This window comes from Phascolarctos cinereus, unplaced genomic scaffold, assembly GCF_003287225.1.
Source record: "Phascolarctos cinereus isolate Bilbo 61053 unplaced genomic scaffold, phaCin_HiC Scaffold_9;HRSCAF=440, whole genome shotgun sequence".
In the NCBI taxonomy this organism is placed as follows: Eukaryota; Metazoa; Chordata; class Mammalia; order Diprotodontia; family Phascolarctidae; genus Phascolarctos; species Phascolarctos cinereus.
Genome location: NW_027556402.1, coordinates 131,979,375 through 132,001,515, shown reverse-complemented (window position 1 = coordinate 132,001,515; position 22,141 = coordinate 131,979,375). Strand labels below are relative to the sequence as shown.

The 22,141-nt window shown below is 35.2% G+C and overlaps 1 protein-coding gene across 2 annotated transcripts in view; it reads right to left on the bottom strand.

The window, feature by feature from the left end:
- UBA6 (ubiquitin like modifier activating enzyme 6) overlaps positions 1–22,141 on the bottom strand; it is a 79,278-nt gene that overhangs the window by 46,728 nt on the left and 10,409 nt on the right. For both annotated transcript variants that reach the window (XM_020999834.2, XM_020999835.2), the window contains 11 exons: positions 21,913–21,941; positions 21,649–21,743; positions 21,130–21,241; positions 19,304–19,384; positions 15,844–15,966; positions 10,687–10,810; positions 8,441–8,544; positions 5,578–5,640; positions 4,617–4,693; positions 2,530–2,596; positions 1,564–1,707 (listed from right to left, as the gene is read on the bottom strand). In XM_020999834.2, the coding sequence (XP_020855493.1) occupies positions 1,564–1,707; positions 2,530–2,596; positions 4,617–4,693; positions 5,578–5,640; positions 8,441–8,544; positions 10,687–10,810; positions 15,844–15,966; positions 19,304–19,384; positions 21,130–21,241; positions 21,649–21,743; positions 21,913–21,941 (1,019 nt within the window). The remainder of the gene's footprint in view (positions 1–1,563; positions 1,708–2,529; positions 2,597–4,616; positions 4,694–5,577; positions 5,641–8,440; positions 8,545–10,686; positions 10,811–15,843; positions 15,967–19,303; positions 19,385–21,129; positions 21,242–21,648; positions 21,744–21,912; positions 21,942–22,141) is intronic.

Below are 22,141 nucleotides of genomic sequence, written 5' to 3'. Positions count from 1 at the left end.
CAACTGGAGAACAGCTGAACAAATTGTGCTACGTAAATGCAATGGAATACTGCTGCACTATAAGAAATGAGGAATATGAAAAATTCAGATAAACATAGAAAGATTTGTATGAGCAAGTCAAGAGAGCAGAATCAAGAAAACAATGTACCCAATGACTATAATAATGTAAATGAAAATGCTAAAAGACAGATGTCAAAATTACAGTGGATAATTCCAGAGGATAAAACACACACACACACACACACACACACACACACACACACACACACACACACACACACACATATGATTTATACCACTAAGGGTCAGGAATGGGCAAGGGATGGGTAGAAGGAGTAGAAGCACGACCAAATGTTAAAATATTACATGTACTGCCAGATGTAGTTGTCTCACTCGTCTATTTTAACATTATTTTAAAAAGTTAAAAAATAATTTGGGGGAGGGGAGAGAGTGGAAGGGAACATGAAATGACTGTGATGTTAATAAATAAAATACATTATTTTTAAAAAGCACATGGACATCTTTCTCCAATAACTTTTTCCTGGCAATACAACAAAGGTTTTTTTCTCCCTTCTGTGCTTCAAGAGTAGTACTATTCCTAATCCTGTAGCTCTATAGTTTCGTAAGCTCTATAACTTGGAAGTGAAACTGTAGGATCATGTAATCAAAGGTACCTCACATTTCCATAATATCTACGTCAGGGGGTCTAAACCTTTTTGTTTGTAATGTACCTCTTTGGCAGTCTGGAAACCTATGGATCCCTTTTCAGAATAATGTTTTTAAATGCACAAATACAAAGGAAGCCAATTATATTGAAATTAAATGCCCCCAAAATTAAAAAGACAAGTTCACAAACCCCAAGAATTCCTGATTTGTTACATGCTTCAATAATATCATTATAATATTAAATAGGATGGTCACCTGAAGACTAATATAGTACAGTGTTACTGCTTGGTTTTTTTTTCTCCTTTTTTGGTTAGGCAATTGGAATTAAGTGACTTGTTTAGGGTAACACAGGTAGTAAGTGTCAAGTGTCTTAGGCTGGATTTGAATTCAGGTCCTTCTGACTCCAAGGCCAGAGCTCTATCCACGGCGCCACCTCGCTGCCCCAGTCCAGCACTTTTTAAATTATGGGTCACGAGTGGAAAAAATTTAAGAAGTCCTGAATATAGTCAAAGAAACTAGAAATTTTTATAACCCCAGGGGGATGGGACAGAAGCCTTAGATTGGCTGTAGGACTGAAAGCCAAGATCTTTCACTATACTACACCATTAAGGACTTTAGCGCCAAAAATATATTAAAGAATACATCTTTTGGTCAAAGGGTAGATAACATGAAAGTTATCTAATATGTGGGCTAAATTTCAAATGTTGCTGCAACTATTTCCATAATGAAAGATTTATAGATAATTATTCATCTTAAATTTATGTACAAAGAAATATACTAATTTGCTTTATTACAATAATTTTTCAAGTTCGTCAAAAACAAATTATTCAGTCTCTTCAGATATAGAATTCTACCAAAGTATTAAAATATAAAACAGTACTAAAATACAAAACTAACCCACTGGCATAAGGGAGAAAATTTTCCTGTCACAGCTTTCAATACTTCTTGGCTAGCAACCCCTCCTACTGCTGCAGCCAGTGGGGCTAAGAAGCCTTGTGCAGTCCAGGAGAGCCAATTCACAATGTCATCATTTACTTCAGGCTGAAAAATAATCCAGGAAAAAAGATAAACAACATTATTTTTATAGCACAGACCATTTAAAACTTTACTGACAAAGGGAAAATTACCATGGGTCTACTTCTAAAAAGGCTGCTCAAAACTTATAAATGTACTTTAAAGTTGTTGATGTAATAAAAGTTCTGGATTCACAAAAAAATTCACATAAGTTTGTGCCTTATAATGTAAACCTTTTGTATACAATAAGTAACTAAACCTATCAAAAAGATTAAAAACCCATATGGAAGGTACTGTTAGTGAAGTGCTAGAGATACAAAGTCAAAACTGACACCATCCCCCCTCCCAAGAAGTTTACATTCTACTGGGAGCGGAGGGGATTGGGGGGAGGGAATAGAACACGTATAGTTACATAAATACAGGATGTACACAAAATAAACACAAAGTACTTTGAGATAGAGTAAGGTACTAACAAGTGGGAGAAACAGCAAAAGCGTTCTGTAGGAGGTGGCATCTAAACTATGCCCTTAAAGAGGCTGGCTTTCTAGGAGACAGGGGTAACGAGGAAGAACATTCCAGGTGTAGGGACGATAGTTGGTGTGAAATAACACATATAGGGAATCTCATGGAGTCTAGTAGAGTTGGAATACAGTTTACATGAACAGTTCTATGACATCAACTTGGAAAAACAGAATCAAGTCAGAAGGTGAAAGGCTGACTTCCAAAGAGTTCATATTATATTATTCTAAAGGAAATAGGCAGCCTCTGAAGTTTCCTAAGAAAGGCAGAAATTAATAATTGTTTGTTAAATTGAAAGGCTACAGGTAGTAGCTTACAAAAAACACTTACCTTGTCTTGCAAGGCTGCACTTATGGACATTGCTAGTTTCAATAATTCTTCAGAATCCTGATGACATCTAGCATGTAACGCAAAGAATAATCGTTAAAGATCAATACACTTCAGATCTGTATAATGTTTTAAACATGGATTCATACTTAAACTATTTAAGAGAGGAGGCAGTGTGGTTGGAAAAAGCACAATGGACTTGGAGCCAAGAGAAGCCTCGGTTCAAATCCCACCGCTGATACTTAATTAGCTGTGTAACCATCTCAATTTCTTTTGAGCCTCAGTTTCCTTATCTGTAAAATGGGGATAATACCTTTCCCTCACATGGCTGTTGGGGTGCTTAAAGCAAAGAACACATAAAACTAAACTTTATGGAAAATATGTTAATCCTTATAAACAAAGTACTACATAAATGCCAGTTATTATTTATGATAAATAATTTAAGGCAATACAATACTTCAACTATTTTTCTAAGATTCCTGAATTTAATATCTGACTATGTCTAATTTTATCAGTAGCACCCAATCATCCCTGGGGGAAAAAACTTCTCTATTGGTCATTTAAGGCTGGCTCCAATCTCTTTCCTTATTGACTTTACTCTATTCCCACTTATTCACTCACAAAGTAGCCTATTTGCTGCTCTCTCCACATGACATTTCATCTCCTGCTTTTGTACTCTTGTCCATGCCTATGGAGGTTCCACCTCCTACTTGAGGCCTTTCCTGAAACCTATTAGTTGGTTAGGTGTTCTCCTTTCTATTTCCACTGGAGTTACTTTGTATCTATGGTGTATTTATTTTTTTTGGGGGGGGGCCTGGGCAATGGGGTTAAATGACTTGCCCAGGGTCACACAGCTAGTATTATGTATCTGAGGCTGGATTTGAACTCAGGTCCTCCTGAATCCAGGGCCAGTCCTCTATCTACTGCACCACCTACCTGCCCCCACGGTGTGTCTATTTATCTGTGTACATGTGGTATCCCTACCATAGAATGCAAGCTCTTTGATAATAAGGACTATTTCATTTTTATCTTTATATCCCCAGAAATCAGCAGTGCCCTTAACACAAAGGTGCTTAATCAGTATCACTGACTTGAATTTACTCTCCTCAAAGGTTAGCTTTTGGAAGACTTTATTAAAAGGTTCAAAAAGACAAAACATCTGTTACCAAGAAGAGGAAAAAGGCCTTTATCTGGGTATCCTGTGAATTTTAGAAAAGGAACAAGAACACATCAACATGAGGGTGAGATTAATAATTGCTGGAATGGCTCTAAAATTTGGTCCATGTGACAATTTTCTCAAGCATATCTATCAAATTCAGCCTTAAAAATGTCCTCTTTGTATCATAAGACATTGCCACCATCACCACCACCATTACGTCCTTTCATGTACATTATTCCATTTGAATTTCACATCTTACAAAGTATAGGGTAGGCATGATACAGATTAGGAACCTAAGGTTTAGTGATTTACTTAAAGTTTAATGGAATCATGATTACCAGAACACTTAATATCCAAGAACTGGGATGACATCCAAAAGCCCAATGCTGAAAAGACTACTCCAGATTTGGTCTGACCAGGGCAGGGTATATATATGATACTACAGGACAACCACCTCCCTCAGGTCTTCTGACTCCGAGCCAAAATGCTCTTGCTACTATGCCATACTGCTTCTTTACTGTATTCGTTTTAAGTTAGCTCTCTCTCACGTAGGTATAGAACCTTATATACAGTTGTCAGAAAAGTGCCCCCCACCACCAAAAAAAAATCTAGAATTTTGGTTTAAACTCATGTGGACTACAAAGCAAAAAATCAACAGCTGTATTCTAGAACTTAAAGAAAGGCTTATCCATCAGTAGCCATCACATATGAGTACTTTAGAAAATAATGAATTACTGGGCAAAGAGGATGTCCTTTTAAATAGGTCTCTAAACCCTGGCACAGTGTAGGCGATCAGTAAGTACCAAAAGAAGAATTGATTGCTTTGTTTCACTTTGTTCCTTTGTAATCAAAAAAGAACAACCCTTTTGCTAGGTGGTTAAGTAGTTCAAATTTCATTAACAGACCCAAGACACCACTCAAAAAATATTACCCAATATTTGGCTTTCGATTGTAGTTTTCCTGGAATTGGTCTAGAGCAAGCATGGCAGCATGGATCTGTAGAGGTGCCTATTCAGAAGAAAAAGGGAACCACAAAACACTATTAATACACATTTTTATTCTTAATATTTGGCATTAAAAATGACATGCTGTACAAGGTTAGAATAGGAAAGAAGTAAGCTTTAAGTTCTTGCCTCTAGTTTTACAGATGAGGAAAATGAGCCCCCAAGAAATAATGTGCTCAAACCTCTAGAGCTGAAAAGGAACCTAAGGCCATCTAGTCAAATCCCCTGTTTTCACCAACAGGGAATCAGAAGTCCAGAGAGTGTAAAGTGACTTGACAAGGTCACACAGCAAATTAGTAGTGGTAGATTTATGTCAGAGTACTTTATACTTCTTCTACTTATCTCTCCCATCCCTTGAGCTTTTGCCTTAGAAGGACATAAGGTCTGTACACTGAGCAGATCCCCTACCACTGTTTTGTCCTTTTAATTCCTTTACCTTCTACTTCTAGTTAACAAAAAATGTGAACAATTTGGAACTACAACTATTTCCTCAAAGAAATATTTTCTTATATTCTGTACATTTAATTCAAGCTATATATTTGAATCAATAAATATAATAAACAATTATACCAAATAAATAAAATAAACAATTATACCAAATGCCTACTAAGCACCTAACAAGTGTTAAGATTACATATATGTACATATAAAATGGAATTTAAAAGTGAATTTGAAAAAAATCACCTAAACTCACTTCATGTATTTGTATTAAAAAAACTAGGTGACTACCAACACAACTATTTTACTGAAGGCCCAATTTGCACATAAAGCCAGGATTTTGCTTGGAAAATATAAGACCAGTTAAGAATTTCTTGGGTTACATAACATTTACATAAACATGTATATTCCATTTTAAAACAGTACATTCTCCCCAAACATATTAATTACCTCAGGTTTGCTAAAATCAGCAGTAAGGCATGTTGGATGTTTCATTTGTTTCTCCAGGCATTCCTGACAGGGGAAAACAAAAGATAATCAAAGCAAATGATAAAATACTTAAGTTCTACAAAGTATATAATCATTAGTCAGATAATTGTTATCAGTAAGAAAAGTTTCAGAAGAAATGCATGTTAATGGCATACAACAAAATAGTACTTTTTGTCTATTCTGAGAAATAATTTCTATATAAATCAATGAGAGAATGGGTGGAATAGCAGACAAACAGCAAGCTTTGGAATAAGCAAGGGTTCAAATCCAGCCTCTAACACATCCTGGAGCTGAAGGAGTACACAAGTCATGAAACCTCTGAGTGCCATAAGCAAGCTCTCTAAGAATGATGTTTTTGTCAATATGTTTTGGAAGAGGAAATTTCCTCGTCGGAAATTTTTTGCACCAATGAAACAACAGGTTGAAATAACAACATCATCAACAACAAAACCTTTAATTAGGTGTCCCTTTTTCCGCAGGCTTGAAAGAAGCTAAGATTAATTCTGAAAAAAATATCAGTCCTCATTTCTGCCACAAATGTTCCTTTCTCCTCTTCTCTCTTCATTCTCTCCCTTCGCTCATGTTAATATCTCTATCCAGATGACTCTGAAATATGCTAGCCTAGCCCTATTCTTTCTCTTGAACTTCCATTCCTTACTGCCAACTGAACCTATCTACCTATACATACCTACCTCAGACCTAACACATCCAAAACAAAATTATCTTACATGCTAATGACTCAACCACTTCAACTGTCCTACAGTATGTTGAATGAGGCCATAACCAGCCTTTTCTTAAAAAAAAAATCTATGTACATTATGAACTTAATCACTGACCAAAAAAACAAAACAAAACAAAACAACAACCCAAAGGAGTAACAGTAAAACTGCAAACTTGTTATGTAGTTTGTTTTAAAAAACATATTAAGTTTATTCCAATTGCTCAGATTTCCTACCTTTGAGTTATCCTTAACTCTTCCTTCTCTCTCACTACATTTATCTGATCAGATGCTAAACTTTGCTAATTCTATCTTCCACACCACCTCTCACATCTATACCCTTCCCTTCACAGTCTAATTCAAACATTCATTAACTCTTGCCTGAGCCTGGACCTGAGCCTCCTTGTTTACAGACTTTCTTTTCTCTAACAAATCCTCCACAAGGATGCCAAAATAATATTCCTAAGTATAAGTCTGACACTATCACTCCCCTCCTTCAAATCTTTCTAGGATTAAATTCTCTTCGGCTTGGTGCTTTAGGCCCTCTGCAATGTGGTTTTGGCTTATCTTTCTAATCATTCTTTACATTACTCCTTTTCAAATTTCTATATTCTGACCAAATCGGAATACTTGCTGTTCTACAAGCTCAAGCTGATATGCATTCACATAAGAGCTCTTGGAGGTCTGAAATGCTTTACTCTCCTTAAAACCACCTCTCAGAATTCTTGTTTCCCCTTTAAGATGCAATCCAAGTGCTAGTTCGCCAATCCAGTATACATATCCTGGGCTGCAATATTTTTCTCATGCTAAACAACCCTTCTGCAAGTTCCCAAAATTCCTGACACTGAACAAGTATTCTTCTTGGCCTCAATGGAGGTTTAGACACAACAGATTCATATAAACCCCACCAAAAGACCACTATCCTATTACCCAAAAGATATATTCCCTGTATTATTCTTTCGTAAGACTTAAAAAAAATTTCAAACATTCATATTAAACTTATGGATAAATTTAACTGAAATGCATAATATTACTTGCTAGTTAACTAAAATAATTCTTAAGTTATGTTTCTGAATAATAGGAAATAAATCTAGCTCTAGAACCTCTCTGCTTTATCATATTTGGTATGTGTGTTTTGTAAAATGTCTTGGCAATATAGTAAAAACTTCATTTATTAAAAAGCTAATGCAGTGGAATGTTCTGGTTAACAGAGTTATAACACAAAATTCTTTTTATTTGCAACACAGAACTTCAGTACTGAAAAGGTATTTCTGAAACATCCAAATTCAAGTCTCTTATGGGTAAAGAAACTAGTGATTCAGAAGAGAAGTATCTAACATTTGTTGAAAATCTTTTTAAAAATTACATTAGCACACTTCTGAAATAATAAGTATATAAGAATATGAGAAGTATATAACAATATTATTTCATAGGATACAGAACTAAACTGGGACAACAGAGACCATTCACACCCTCATTTCTTTTTGTTTTGGTGAGGCAATTGGGGTTAAGTGACTTGCCCAGTCACACAGCTAGTGACTGTTATGTGTCTGAGGCTGGATTTTAACTCAGGTCCTCCTGAATGCAGGGCCAGTGTTCTATCCATTGCGCCACCTAGCTGCCCCTACACATCCTCATTTCTTAATAAGGAAGCTGAAGCTTAGAACAAGTTAAGTAAATTGTTCCAAAGTGCAGAAGTGATATGTAGCACAGCCAGGTTCTTGACTCCAAATCCAATTAATGCTCTTTTCAACTATACCATGCAGCATGTGTAAGTGGACTCAGGACCTCAGTAAAAAACACTTATTATATTGTCCAGTACTAGAAGAATAGAAGGATACTGACTTGAATTCAAACTACTTCCAGAAGATTACTAGCAAAATTTAAAAAAAGAAAAGAAATAAAAAAAGTAAATTCTGGAAACTGTTCTTATGATTTACTTTCTTCTCCTTGATGTGGAATGATTAAGAAACACAACAAAACAAATTATTCTAGCTGAAGCTTCAATTAGCAGTCTAACAGAAGACATACTACTTTCTATTTGTTCATTAGGTATTCTTTTAGCCATTAAATATAAATACATATGCAACAAAAGAAAATACTTACAAAATAAAATGTTTGAGATGTCTTAACTTGAACAGCTATACCTCCATGTAAGTATGGCTCCATTTCTGTAGTATCATCAATACTGAAAGAGAATGGTGACACCACTGGAGAAAAAAAAAAAGAAAATACAGAAACAATTATATAATAAAAATGATTTATATCTGCAAAACCATTTCCCCCCCCTAAACTTTATTTCTCTTTAGGGCAAGCATCGAACAAGATTTTTAATTCTCAACTGTATTCTATTTCAAGCAATTATCCACCAGGTTCTATAATGACAACTTGTCCCAATGTCAAAGGACGTCTTAATTTAAAACAGCTATCTTAAAAATCTAGATATAGGTTATGCTCCTAAAATTCTATCTCTTTCAAAGAAAAAAACTAATACATTTGTATAACTAAAAATAATATCAATTGTAGTACACAAGCACAAGTCAGATTTGGGGGGAAAGTTTGTTCTATATTTGGATCAATATGATAAAAAAAAGACAGCAGAATTATGTGGAAAACTAAAGGTTAAAAAATAATAGAGATGGCTAACCTGCATTTTAATTCTCTTAAGTACCTAAAGATAAAGAGCTTGAGAAGGAAAATATTATAGTTCTTGAGGTCAGAAATGTGCAGGGGTGTTCAAGAGCAGGGGTGGGTCTTTTCTAGATCATCCTAGAAAGAATGTTTTCCAATTTGACTTTGGGGTTTTCTTTCTTTTTTTTGAAAGGAGACAAAAATCTATTTTGTTGGTTTTTTTCCCCCAAAACACTGCAAAAGAACCTGTTTACTTACTTGCAAATAAATTTCTTTGATAAGAAAAAAAAAAGAGAGAGAAGGAAAGTATGTGAGGTCCTCTAGACAAACTCCCTCATTTCCACAATGAGGAAACTCAAGTCCAGTGAGATTAGGTGATTTGCTCAAAGTCACAGAGGTACTAGGTGACAGAGGCAGAATTTAAACCCAGATCCTTGAACTCCAAAGCCAGGACTATATCCATAGCACGACTAGAAAGTTTAAGCAAATGAAATGAATTGTTGGTTTACTGGTAGTTAGCTCTCATCTCCCATTTACACAGGGCTTTAAGGTTTACAACGGGCCTTTTCTCACAGCTACTTAGGAGTGCAAATTCGATGTGCCTTGCTGTTTTCTAGATCAGTGAACTGAAGCTGATAGGCTCAAGTGACTTGCCCACACTCATACAGCTGGTTTGGAGGAGAAACTCAAAACCAGGCATCTTTTCTACAAATTCAGTATTCTTTCCGCTATATTAAGCTGGCCCTCTATTTTTTACGTAAAACTTAAATCTGGCTTACTAGGTTTTTTGCTGTGAATCCATTTAATGCTAATAATTAATAGCAACATAAAATAGTTAAACAGCACCTTAAGTTTGAAAAGCATTCTACACGTTATCTCATTTAATCCTCACAACTAGAGCCATTACTACTTACAGCTTACAGATGAGGAAACCAAGGCTCAAAAAGATACATGTAACTTACTTGACCCTGGTCACAGATCTAGTAATTTCTAGAGACGGTATTAGAATTCAGGTCACTCTTCTTTCCAAGCACAGAATGTCTTTCTACTACGCCATACTAATTTCTCAAATGTCTCAAAATGTTAAGCTGTATTTCCTACCAAGTAGGATCCCTATATCAATCTACCATATAGCATGGTCTGAATAAACATTTTCCCATCCCACTTAGTTTTTCTTCAGGGATAATAAGGATAAGCACTTTTGAGTAATGGTGAATATTTCATAAGAAGGCTTTGCAATATTCTCTGGTAGTTAGCATAATGCCACTGCAAACAGGAGCATCTAAAGGACCTCATCATCTATTAGGAGTTCTTTATTCAATTTGGATTCTGTGCCAGACATCCTTCATGAAAATGGCAAACACCTTTGATGAGTTTTATGCCTTTTTTCATATAGGCTACATTCAGGAAACTATGTATTGCTTTAAATGATTTCAAATATCTCCTTGAAACAAAGACCTAACCTTTAAGGAATGAAGTTGTGGTTCATCGAAAAGACAAAAGAGAGGAAGACAGTAGCCAAGAGTATGCTATAGCATTTTAGCAACAAACTGTAGAGAAGTTGTGTAAAGGACATTGCATGGAAAAGGAAACAAGTCAGACACATGCGAAAGCAAAAGATAATGATAGCCCACATTTCACTGGTATGCATAAAATATGAACCCACATCAATGAGATCACAGATCTAATTTAAGTACTTACAACACATGCCATTAGCTTACCAGTTATTTGTTTTGTGGATCCATTTAACTCTGTCATTCCATTTATTTCTCGAAATGTTACCAAATTTCCTGTCTCAAGTTTGTGTGGATGATTTTCAAGACAAGTTACAATTCCAGGATTTGCCTAAAAGTAAATTAGTCAGAAGGTTAATGAAGAAAGAAAATTGTTCAAAGCCCAGCCTCAAATATCTTTAGTCCAAATTCTTGCCTAGTCACTTAAAATTCCTTCAACAGCCAATACAACAAAATTCCAGTGGGGGAAAAAGATATGGAGAATTTTACCTGTAGTTTAACAAAGCAACAAAGAATAAATAACTAGAAAAAAAGAGAAAGATCTGCTATCATAATGAACCACTAACCTTTAGTAATATGCTTTAAAAATTTTTCTTAAAAACAGGGTAAGAGAAAATATCTATTACACATGGATATATTCACAAGCATATAATTCAAATGACAGAAAGTTATAACCCCATTATACTTTAATCAGGTTTTAGTTAATACATGTCACTTTGGTGTCCACTTCACACAGAAGTTAAATAAAGTTAAGGATAAAATAAATCACTGGACAAAAGGTTATATAGATGACAATACTAAAAAAATATGTAACAAAAGGTACTTGTTTATTAGAGCCACTTAAAAAAGTTATTATATTTGTCTTTTTTTTTTATCACAGATCTACCAAAGACCAAATTAAAGAAAAGGAAATTCACTGTTAGACAATAAAGATTATATTCCCAACTTTGGGGCTAATTAAAATTGAAATAAGCAACCCAGGAAAATTTGAGAAATTTTAGAAAATTATTCATATAAATAATTTCATTCTTCGAAACGTGGAAGAGCCAATAAGGGGAAATTCTATCCTGAATCTAGTTCATATTAACAGGCAGGAACTTGGGGCGAGAATGATGAGAACCTTGGGTTCATCACTTCCTCCTAGAGCTTGTGACTGATAAGAGGAATGCTGGACATAGGTCACAGAATTTAGTAAACCAGATTTCAAAGACCTGTTGTACACAAAGACAGATAAGAATATAGGCAGGCCCTCTTGGTCTAAAATTCTATAGAGGAAGTCAGTCTGGGAGGAATGAGATACTCTTAAAAATAAAATTCGAAATGCAAAAACTTTAGTAATTCTTAGGAGGAAACGCAGTTTTCTCAAAAGACCAACATATATTCACAGAGAACTTACTAACCAAGTTAGATTTTAAAAAGACATATGCAGAAGATGAAAGCAAGGGCAGGTAACAAAGGGAAATATGAGTGTGGTAGTTCTGCAAAAATAATCTGCTAAGGACAATGATCTTTACTCTGGAAATCACAAAAAATGACTACCTAGTAGGTGATAACCCAATACAAAAAAGGACATAGTAGGAGAGCACTTAGTTGCTACCCTTGATGAATTCACAACACATGGCCAGATGTGAAAAAATTAAAACACATCACTACTTTGTGTTCCGGCTGGGCCTGATTCTGACCAGTTGCCTTGTAATTTAGGTTCAAAACTGGAATGAAATGAGACATTTGAAAATCATTTGACAGAATATTTACTCATAGCCAAAAATCATTTGACAGAATATTTACTCATAGCTGGAGAGGAATATTCAACAAGGACAGGGATCAAAGACAACTTGAAGAGATCTGCTTGAACTTTTCTGAGTTGCTCATTATAGTCTACCAATAGCACAGAACTCTTGGACCTCCTCATGGCTGCTCTGCACTCAGGTGACCAGAAAGAGATGTCAACAGCCTAAGCTTTAGTCCTTTCAATCAACCAAGACTCAAGGGCTGTTTCACTACCTTTTAAGGAAAAATAAGCCTGACTTGCATAGGAGAGGGGTTAGGTTAGTGCTTCTAGCAGTATGCTACTGTCAGTAATCTGTGAAAGACCATGTAAAATAAAAGTTGTAAAAGACTGGGGAAAGGCAAATTTTTCAATTTTAAAAAAAGGGAAGAGATACAATTTTCAAATTATATTGGTTGGTGAGACTGCTTTTAATATCTTGAGAGAAGTGGTCATTACAAAGATCCAGCACAGCATCAAGTACAGGTCATGCAAAACTAATTTTATTTTCTTTTTTGATAAGGTTACTAAGTTGATAGATCAAAAGCATGCTGCAGCTACATGTTACCTAGAAACATATGACAAAGTATCTCATGCCACTCATTCTTGTACGCAAGACAGAAAGATGTACTCTAAATAAGACGACAGCTGGATTAACCTGTAACAGGTCAATTAGACAAATCTGAAGTAGTTGCTAATGGTTCAATAAATGTCAATCTGGAAATTCTCCAGTGCAGTAGATCAGAAATCTGTGCTTTCTAATATAATGATCAATGACTTGGATAAAGCCACAGAGGGCAGACTCATCAAATCTGAAGAAAACACTAAACTGTCAGCTAGTCAATCTGGAAATGAGCATTTAAGAAGAGCCTAATGTGTCACATACTGTGATTGGGATATAAAGATAAATGATAGTCCCTGACCTCAAGGAACTCACAGTCTAATGGGGGAGACAACATACAAACAACTATGTACAGACAAGCTACAAACAGAAGAAACTGGAAATAATCAATGGGGGGAGGCACTAGAATTAAGGCAGATCAGAAAAGGCTTCCTGTAGAAGGGACTGTAAGCCAGGAGAAAGAGATGAGAAGGAAAAGAATGCTAGACATGGAGGACAGTCAGTAAAAATGCATGGAGTTGGGAGATGGGAGTGTCTTGTGTAAGGAACAGCAAGATGGCCAGGGTCACCAGGTTAAAGAGTATGTGAAAGGAAGATGGGGTATGTGTTTCAGATATAAAAGCACACACAGTCTGTTTATGATTGGAAAGGTTTGGTGGGAGTGGCAGCTGTGAACATGGTTTTGAATAACAGACAATTTTATATTTGATCTTGGAGGTAATACGGAGCCACTGGATTTGACTAAGTAGCAGAGGGGTAAGTGGAGGTAAAATGGTCATGCAGGATAGAGAATGGACTTAAGTGGGGAGAGAGTCTTGTGGCATGGAGTCCAATATGCACGTTTATGCAACAGTCCAGGGGTGAGGATATGAAGGCCTGGATCAGATTGGTAACTGTGTCAGGACTGAAGATAAAACTGAGGGATGGGTAACACATCAGATGCGAATTAGGAGTCAAAAAAGACCCTGGCATGTTAGAGCACTGGGCTGATATTTACATAAGAACACATTCAAGAGGGATAGTTGTAAGTCTTCAGGTTGAAAAAAAAATCGCCTTCTTAAGTACAGAATGGAAGAAGCAGATTGGACAAATGCTTGTCGCAAATCATACTTCTGGGGGCAGAAGTATGAAGAAGCATCAAAAAAAAGCTAATGTTATCTTGGGCTGCATGAAGAAAGACACATGATGCTCCTTCTTGTATTCTGCCCTTGTCAAACCACATCTAAAGTCTGACATCCAATTCTGGGTACCTCAGTTTAGAGATACTAACCATAGAGAAAAGGGTAACCACGATGGAATAGGTTATGGCTCCATGTCACAGGAGGATTACTTGAAGGATCTGAAGACAATTAGACTGGAGAACAGAAGTCTCAGGGGCAGCTAGGTGGTGCAGTGGATAAAGCATCAGCCCAGGAGGACCTGAGTTCAAATGCGGGTCTCAGACCAGACACCTGACATTAGCTGTGTGACCTGGGCAAGTCACTTAACCCCAATTGCCTTGGGGGAAAAAAAAATATCAGGGAGAAGTCTCAGGTCTTGAACATCTGATAGCAGTCTCCAAGTATCTAAAGGGGTATCACGCAGAAGAAGAATTAGATTTGTTCTATTAGATGCCATAGGGTAGATTCAGGAATAATGGGTGAAGTCGCAAAGAAAATTTAAGCATAATTTGAGGAAAAAAAGTGCTTTGACAATTACAGATGTTCAAAAGTGGAATCCACTGCCTCAAGAAGTGGGTTCTCTCTCACTAGAGTTCTTCAAGCAGAGATAGGATGACTATAGTTCAAGTATGTTATAACAGAAACACCTTTTGGATGTGTTTAGATTAGATGGCTGAAGTCACTTCCAACTTCAGTATTCTATTTTATTTTACTCTGTTTTATTTCCTCCTTCCTAGAATAAGAGTGCTATACCAGATCATTTCTGAAATCCTTTCTCTTTCTGATTTAACATAGCAAATTTAGAATCATAATTAAATGTCATATAAATATACAATTTAATGTCATATGTAATGAAGGAAAGACTAAATGCCACATGAAAAAAACTGGCAAACAAAGAGCATAGTGATGGCATGTCGAGTACAAAATGACTGTAGGAAAATTTAGATCGTCATTTTTGATTCAACAAAACAGCCTCCAACTGCAAGAGATAAGAAGTTTGTACTCTCAAGGAGACTACCTATAATAACACAGTAATACCTATATACACTAGAAAAGTACAAAACAAAAGTTATATGGAACTAGAAGGCGAAAGTTTCAAGAAGGTTGTAACATTTCAGACAGGTTTTCAACAGGCACAGAGTAAGGGAAGGAAACCAAAGGCATATAAAACCTATAGGATCAGTGTGAATAATGATATGGAAGCAGGAAAGAATAAGACTTATTCAAGGGATGGAAAGTATTCCTGTTTGGCAAAAGCAAGATGGTACCAGATCATATACAGACTGCCAAAAAATGACAGGCAAAAGAGCTTAAACTTTATTAGATAGGCAAACTTATAATGGATCTCTTTTGTAAAAAAGATTTGATGAATCCTCCAATAATCTGTGATTTCAGGGGTATACATACAACCTTCTTAATTTCAGATTGCAACTCCTCTACACAGAACACATTACTATGGCTGATAAAAAACTTCACTTAAGTGTTCAACCTTCTGGTGAAGAGCCTCTCCAAAACTCAGGCAAGGTTCATCCTGTGATGACAGACATACTATCAGTAGCAATGTCCATACTTTCCAGGTTTGTAGTACCTGTCAGAGCTTGTGTTTCACTGCATAAGTCCTCAACTACCTAGGGAAACTAACCTCCATATTACCAGGTTTCAAAGTAAGACTTTGGCAGTGGAATGAAAGCAATATTACAGTAATATAATTCTAATATCCTTCATCTATCTCTATCACATTAAAGGTAATGGTGTCAAATTAATAAGTATTCAAAATTACATATATTTATTAAGTTTGAAATTCAATCTCTTACTTGTGTTATGTTTGAAATGAAGATTTCTTTTGGTTCTTCTCCTGACGTATCTAGCACTTCAAATTCTTCACCAAAATCACAAAACAAACGCGACCAAATCCCAAACACATCTGCACTGACAAACTGCAAAATAAGACATAAATACAAGTTCACTTTCAAACAGCACTAGCTTACATTAACAATATGCTTTAGAGATTGCAAAATGGCTTTTTCATGAAAACCCCAAGAGAAAATAGTAAAAAACAGCATTCTCTATTTTAAAGGTGTGTACATATGGGTTGTTACTAAACCATGGGCACTGTCTCAAGACAATCTCAGAATTACGAGTTAAGGATTCCTTTTGGAACAAGCAAACTATAAATAACAAACTACATCTATTGGTTAGGTTTCAAAACTCTTGCCACTTCACTGGTTTTAGTACTTAAATATTTGTTGACTGTCTAATTCCTGATTTCATGGCTACCACACCAGTTTCCCAACAAAGTTAAATTTGAGACCATCTGCAATACTTTTGTTATTAAAGGTTGCAGAGTATTATCAGACCAAAAATTATATAAAGTAACAATTATCAAAACTACTGTGGTGTTGGTTAAAAACATCAAGAGTAGAGTTGACAGACCCAAGAATATAAGGCTACCATTTTGATTAAAAATTTTTGGGAAAACTGTGAAGTACTTTGGCTGAAATTAGTTTTAGACTAGAAATCTTGTATCATATATCATAATGAGCTCCAAGTGGGTCAGACATAATATAAAGAGCCACATAATTTTTTTTTTAATTCATGAGAAGAATTTTATACAATTGTGGCTAGTTGAGAACTTTTTTTAAAATACCAAACAAGGAACAGAGATGATCATGAGAAAAAACAGACAACTTTAAATAAAATTTAAAAGCTCTTGAATAAATAAAAGCAATGCAGCTAAAACATAAGTGGGGAAGAATGGGAAGAAAACTCCATCAAAAATTACTGATAAAAGGCTAATGTGAAGACATATTAGAAAATGATACAAACATAACACTAAGTATTGTTCCCTGGAACAAACAAAATGGTCAAAGAGTATCAATAGTTTCAAGAGAAGGAAGAAGTACCAATGATCACTTGAAAATGCTCTAAAGAAGAGAAGGACAAGCTAAAGTAATTCTGAGATTTCATGCAAATACCTACCAAAAATTTGTTAAGAAAGTAAAAGATGGAAAGTCAATACTCAAAGGGTTGTGGAAAGACAGACACACCAAAATACTATTGGTGAATTGATTCAATTATGTTGGAAAACAATTTGGAATTATGTGAAAGAAATCTCTATTTTTTTGACCAACAATAACCACATGTGACAGATAGATCCCACATATGCCAAAATATTTATAACAACATTTTTTGTGATGGCAAAGAAGTTGAAAATCCATAAACTAGCTAAATGAACTATGGTATATTAATGTACTAGAATATCATTAAGTACAAGGAATTTAGAGAAACCTGGGAAGAACTGAAGTAGCACCAAGAGAACACATACAATGATTACTAACTACAACAATGTACAGCCAACCCTCAACCTTCTCACATTTAACTTTCCCAACGTTAAGCATTAGTGTGATTTTATTAGTAACATCACTTCTACTTTTGTATTAGGCAAACATACATTTGTGGTTACGTGAAGTAGAGAAAAAAAATGAGAGGCCCGACATGCACAAGTTTGTGGAGTATCAATTTAAATTCGCTTCACAGGTCTTATTCATCCTACCACTCTGCATTCACTGCATATTTTCATTGTTTGCCTTTAAAACTCAACTTTTGTTTAAAAGTTGAAAAGGTTCCCAAAGCATAGTGCAAGTCTTTTGGGCTCTAAGCCTAAGCATGCAAAGTCAGTGATACAGGTTAGTGAGAAAATAAGGATGTTAAGATAAACTTCATGCAGGATTGTCTGCAGCCACTGTCAGCTAGGATTTTGGTGTTAACTAATCAACAACTTGTTATACAGTACAATGCCCTCCTCACACCACCATCTGACACAGTGGAAGGCAAGATTTGGGTTAAAAAAATAAAATGTTTAAGAATTTTATTTACTATACAGTATTTATGGTACTGTACATTTCATGTGTTATGAAAACTATATACTGTCTGAAATCAGTTATTTTTTTTCATTTACTGTCTGAAATCAGTATTTTTTTTTTCATTATTGAGATGTTAGCTAAAAGGTCACCGAACTCTAGGGAATTACTAGTGAGAAAAATGTTCTTCTGCATGTTGCCAATTTTATTTTGTGCACTGCATTTTATAGTTACTGTGTTGAGAAAAGCGTTATCAGAATTGATACATTTTAATAAACATGTAGGAAAAGTGTATTTTCAGCAATCTCTAGCGAAAAATTAGTTTTGGTGGTCAAAGGAACCTAAGCCCCTATTTCTCATAGGTTCAATGTATTCAATGTCACATTTTCGACTCTTGCACCATTTTTAAGAAACATTACCCCCATGAAAGTTGAGAATTGACTATAAATAAAAAGAGCACTAAAAAACAAAAAACCCTACTTTGAAAGTAATTAACAACTTATATTGGTTGTAAAGAGCCATACTTTAATGAAACATACCTCCCTCCCTTCACTAGAGAGGTAGGGCACTAAAAAGGCAAAATACACAATTAGATCCAGTTGTTGTATTAGTTTTTGCTTAACTGTTTTTCATTGTTACAGAGAAGAATTCAATGTCAGGGTCAGACTGGTAAATGACTAATATGAAAACAAAAGGCTACAATTAAAATTATTAATTTTTTTACAAAACAATAAAGTAACAGATCTCCATGCTTTTTTCTATTGCTCAAACTTATTTGATTAGAATTTTCATAAGTTCATAAACGAAATTCATGTGGAATAGACTGATATCAGAATATTCTTATCCCTCACAGTGTACTAAAAAAAAAATAAAGGTGAGGGGAGAAAACAAGAATCTGAAGAACTCCTTTCCAAGACAGAATATAACTCAACAAAAAAGTAACTTACAAGACTGTATAATGTTGGGACCAAAAAATATTGCACAGATTATAGGAAATAAAGTTTTATGCTTATGTTCAGTGGACAGTTTGTTAAAAAGACCGCTATTAAGAGACAACTTATAACCTGGTAAACAATTTCTTAGTTAGACTTAACAATGGAAGCTCTATTTTTTGTTTCTTATTTTGCAGCAACAAATGGCAGGAAGATCATATAACATGTTTAATTCTAGTAAAAAAAACACTTCCAAGAAACATTCTCTGAGGCCAGAAAACCACTCTCTACATCTCTAAATTCATTAATTTATGAGTTTTGGAAATCTATCTATAAATCAAAGTCCTTTTGTTTTAATGATAGCATGATGATGAACAAGGCATGGAAACCCTGCCACACCCCACATTTCAAATTTGTTTTTTATAATGTTAGTAACCTCTTGCACAACTAAATAACCACAGGTTTAAAATGGGTAACATTACCTTAATAGGTGGGTGCTGTGCACGGCAAAAATCATTGATCTTCTTCTGCAAAGGAAGTCTAATTTCAGTCAATACCACACACTGTTGAGGAAGAAACATGATATTAACTGCTAGAAAGCTCACCATAATTCCTTAAGCAACATTTCTGTATAAGCATACAATTTCTGACTTTAGTTACTCCCCTACATTTTATAAACTGAAAATACACCTTGGGAAAATTGTTTCTTTGCTCCCTCTGTAAAGTCATCACGTCCAGGAGTGGGAAATATCAAACAGAAATACTAATCTGGTATTATACTGGTTTTGAAGATAAAAAAATTAGCCTCAGAGAGGTCAACTTTCCCAAGTTCACACATTCATGGCTAGAACTTGAGTTTTCCTCGTTTAGCACTCTTTCTTCTAAAATAAGCTACTTAAATTTAAGTTTTCTTTCTCTGGGAAGAATCTAACCTGCATTTTCAGAATGACAATTTACTACTATTGATGTCAACATATCAATTCTACTTTTATTTTATACTACCTGTTAAGGACTATTAAGGGGTCCCCTGACATGTATATTCATTTATCCTGTAATAAACCTAGTTTTCATGTAAGCTTCATGGAAGTTGTTACTGCCTGTTGACATACCCTACATTTGTTTGATAAGCAATAACATATAAATATCAGCACTAACATCAAACATTTATTACAAAGGATACCTACTTGACCCCAAGGTCATTTGCTCATCTAGGAACCAGATCCTTAGGTAAGGATGGATTATTAAATTTTCACTAAACAGATATTTATTAAGCATCTACTATGGGCAAACTGCTAGGAAAACAACGAAAAATATTGACAGTCCTTGTCCTCAAGGAGCTTATACTCTATTAGGGAGCACAGTATGGAGATAAATACAATACAAGGTAAGGGGTAACTGGGAAGAGCCAGACAAAGTACTGTAGGAAAATTCTAGCTGACTGAAGTGGCAATTGCCCTAAGTCTTGAAGGGAGGATGAGAAGGAGGGAGCAGACATATGGAGTTTGGGAATATGCATGAAGAGAAATAATGCAAAAAAGGTACGGGGAAACACACAACTATTCTAAGTTAGCGTACGTATGCATACTAATTCAAAAACACAAGATTACAAAACAATATAAGTCAAACATAATATTCTTTAGTTATTTCACATAGGCTAGATACATCAACAAAGGAAGGATGAAGACCGAATGTTCAAAGCATGATGGACTGGACTATGGTTTGGCTACAGTCTCCAAACTCTTGGGGGCTGGTGGGGCCAAAATGCAGCCTTTTGAGTCAAGCTTTTGGGGTGTGTATCTGTGTCTGTGTGTGTGCTGAAGCCAAGCTTTCCATGACCATCTCAAAATGTACAGTATATAGAAATAACCTTTGAAAAAAGATTAGAGATTAACCTCAGTCCATTGAGCAAGCACACAAATAATGTTATTGAGGGTGCTGGGCGCGGGGGGGGGGGAATATTGTTATTTCCTTTGTTTTTGTTGACTTTTGTATTAGCTTTAGCATTGAAATAAAATTCAACCTCTTACATCTTGTGATGTCTTTGTATAAAGAAAAAAGAAAAAGAAAAACTGAATTGCGTGCAGAAATGGCAAAAAAAAAAAGAATTGCCATTTAAAAAGTCAAAATATCACGCATGAGCTAAAGGATTTAGAAAAGTCCCAGATTTTTAATAAAAACATTAATGGCTTAACTGAAATAATGCGATTCCAAGTCATTTCAATTAAATGGATTTTACCACATGATCATTTAGACACTACTGCAAAGTATACCAACATTAAATATAATTGCCTACCTGATAGCCACCTACCTGATACTGCTTTAGGAAGGAGAGGTCTGTTGCTTCATCTAAAGGGACAGAAGATGATGTGACACGGACATATGGATTTAGCTCTGCAATGTGATGAATTATAGCTTCAGCTCTGAAATAAAAATGACATAATTTGTCTACTAAATCTAAGCTGCATATATCGCTAAAAATCTTCTAACCAGGGGCAGCTAGGTGGTGCAGTGGATAGAGCACCGGCCCTGGATTCAGGAGGACCTGAGTTCAAATCCGGCCTCACACACATAACACTAGCTGTGTGACCCTGGGCAAGTCACTTAACCCCAACTGCCCAAACAAACAAACAAACAAAAAATCTTCTAACCAAACACTTCAATAATATCAATGAAATATGAAACCTCTAACATTGGTAAAGTAAATCTAAATGATCAGTAATGTTAAGACTATAGCTAACTATGGATTAAACAGCTTTAGCCCTTCTGAATTCTGGATTACAGACTTGCAAACACAGTAGAGAAATCAAATAATAAAATCTGTCCAGACCTGTTTCTCCTATTTACAATGTCATCTTCGCAGATAAAGAAGTTGGTTCCTAGATCCCATGCTTGGCATTGCTTTGTGTCATGAATTGTAAGTGCCTTCAAAACAAACAAACAAAAAAACCAAAGCAAGCCTTTTAAAAATACGTTTACACACCTACTCACCATGTTGAGGGAAAATAATCTTAAAACCAGTTATAAGCAATTTAATGAACAAGGACAACGTTATAACAAAGAATTATTTTGTCATGTACAGTTATTCACATACCTTGATTCCAGCAAGAACAATATTCTTAGCTGAAATGGGAAGGAAAAGAATATATAAATATAGGCTATTATTGATAACACTCAAGAGAAGTGGCTAACTCATCATCTACTTTCTAGAGAATTTACAAAAATTCTGGGAGGTATACATGGGACAATCAATATCTGGTGGAACTTTTCTTTTTACTTTTAAGTTAAGCAAAATGAAAATTATGTTGAAGAAACACATTTAA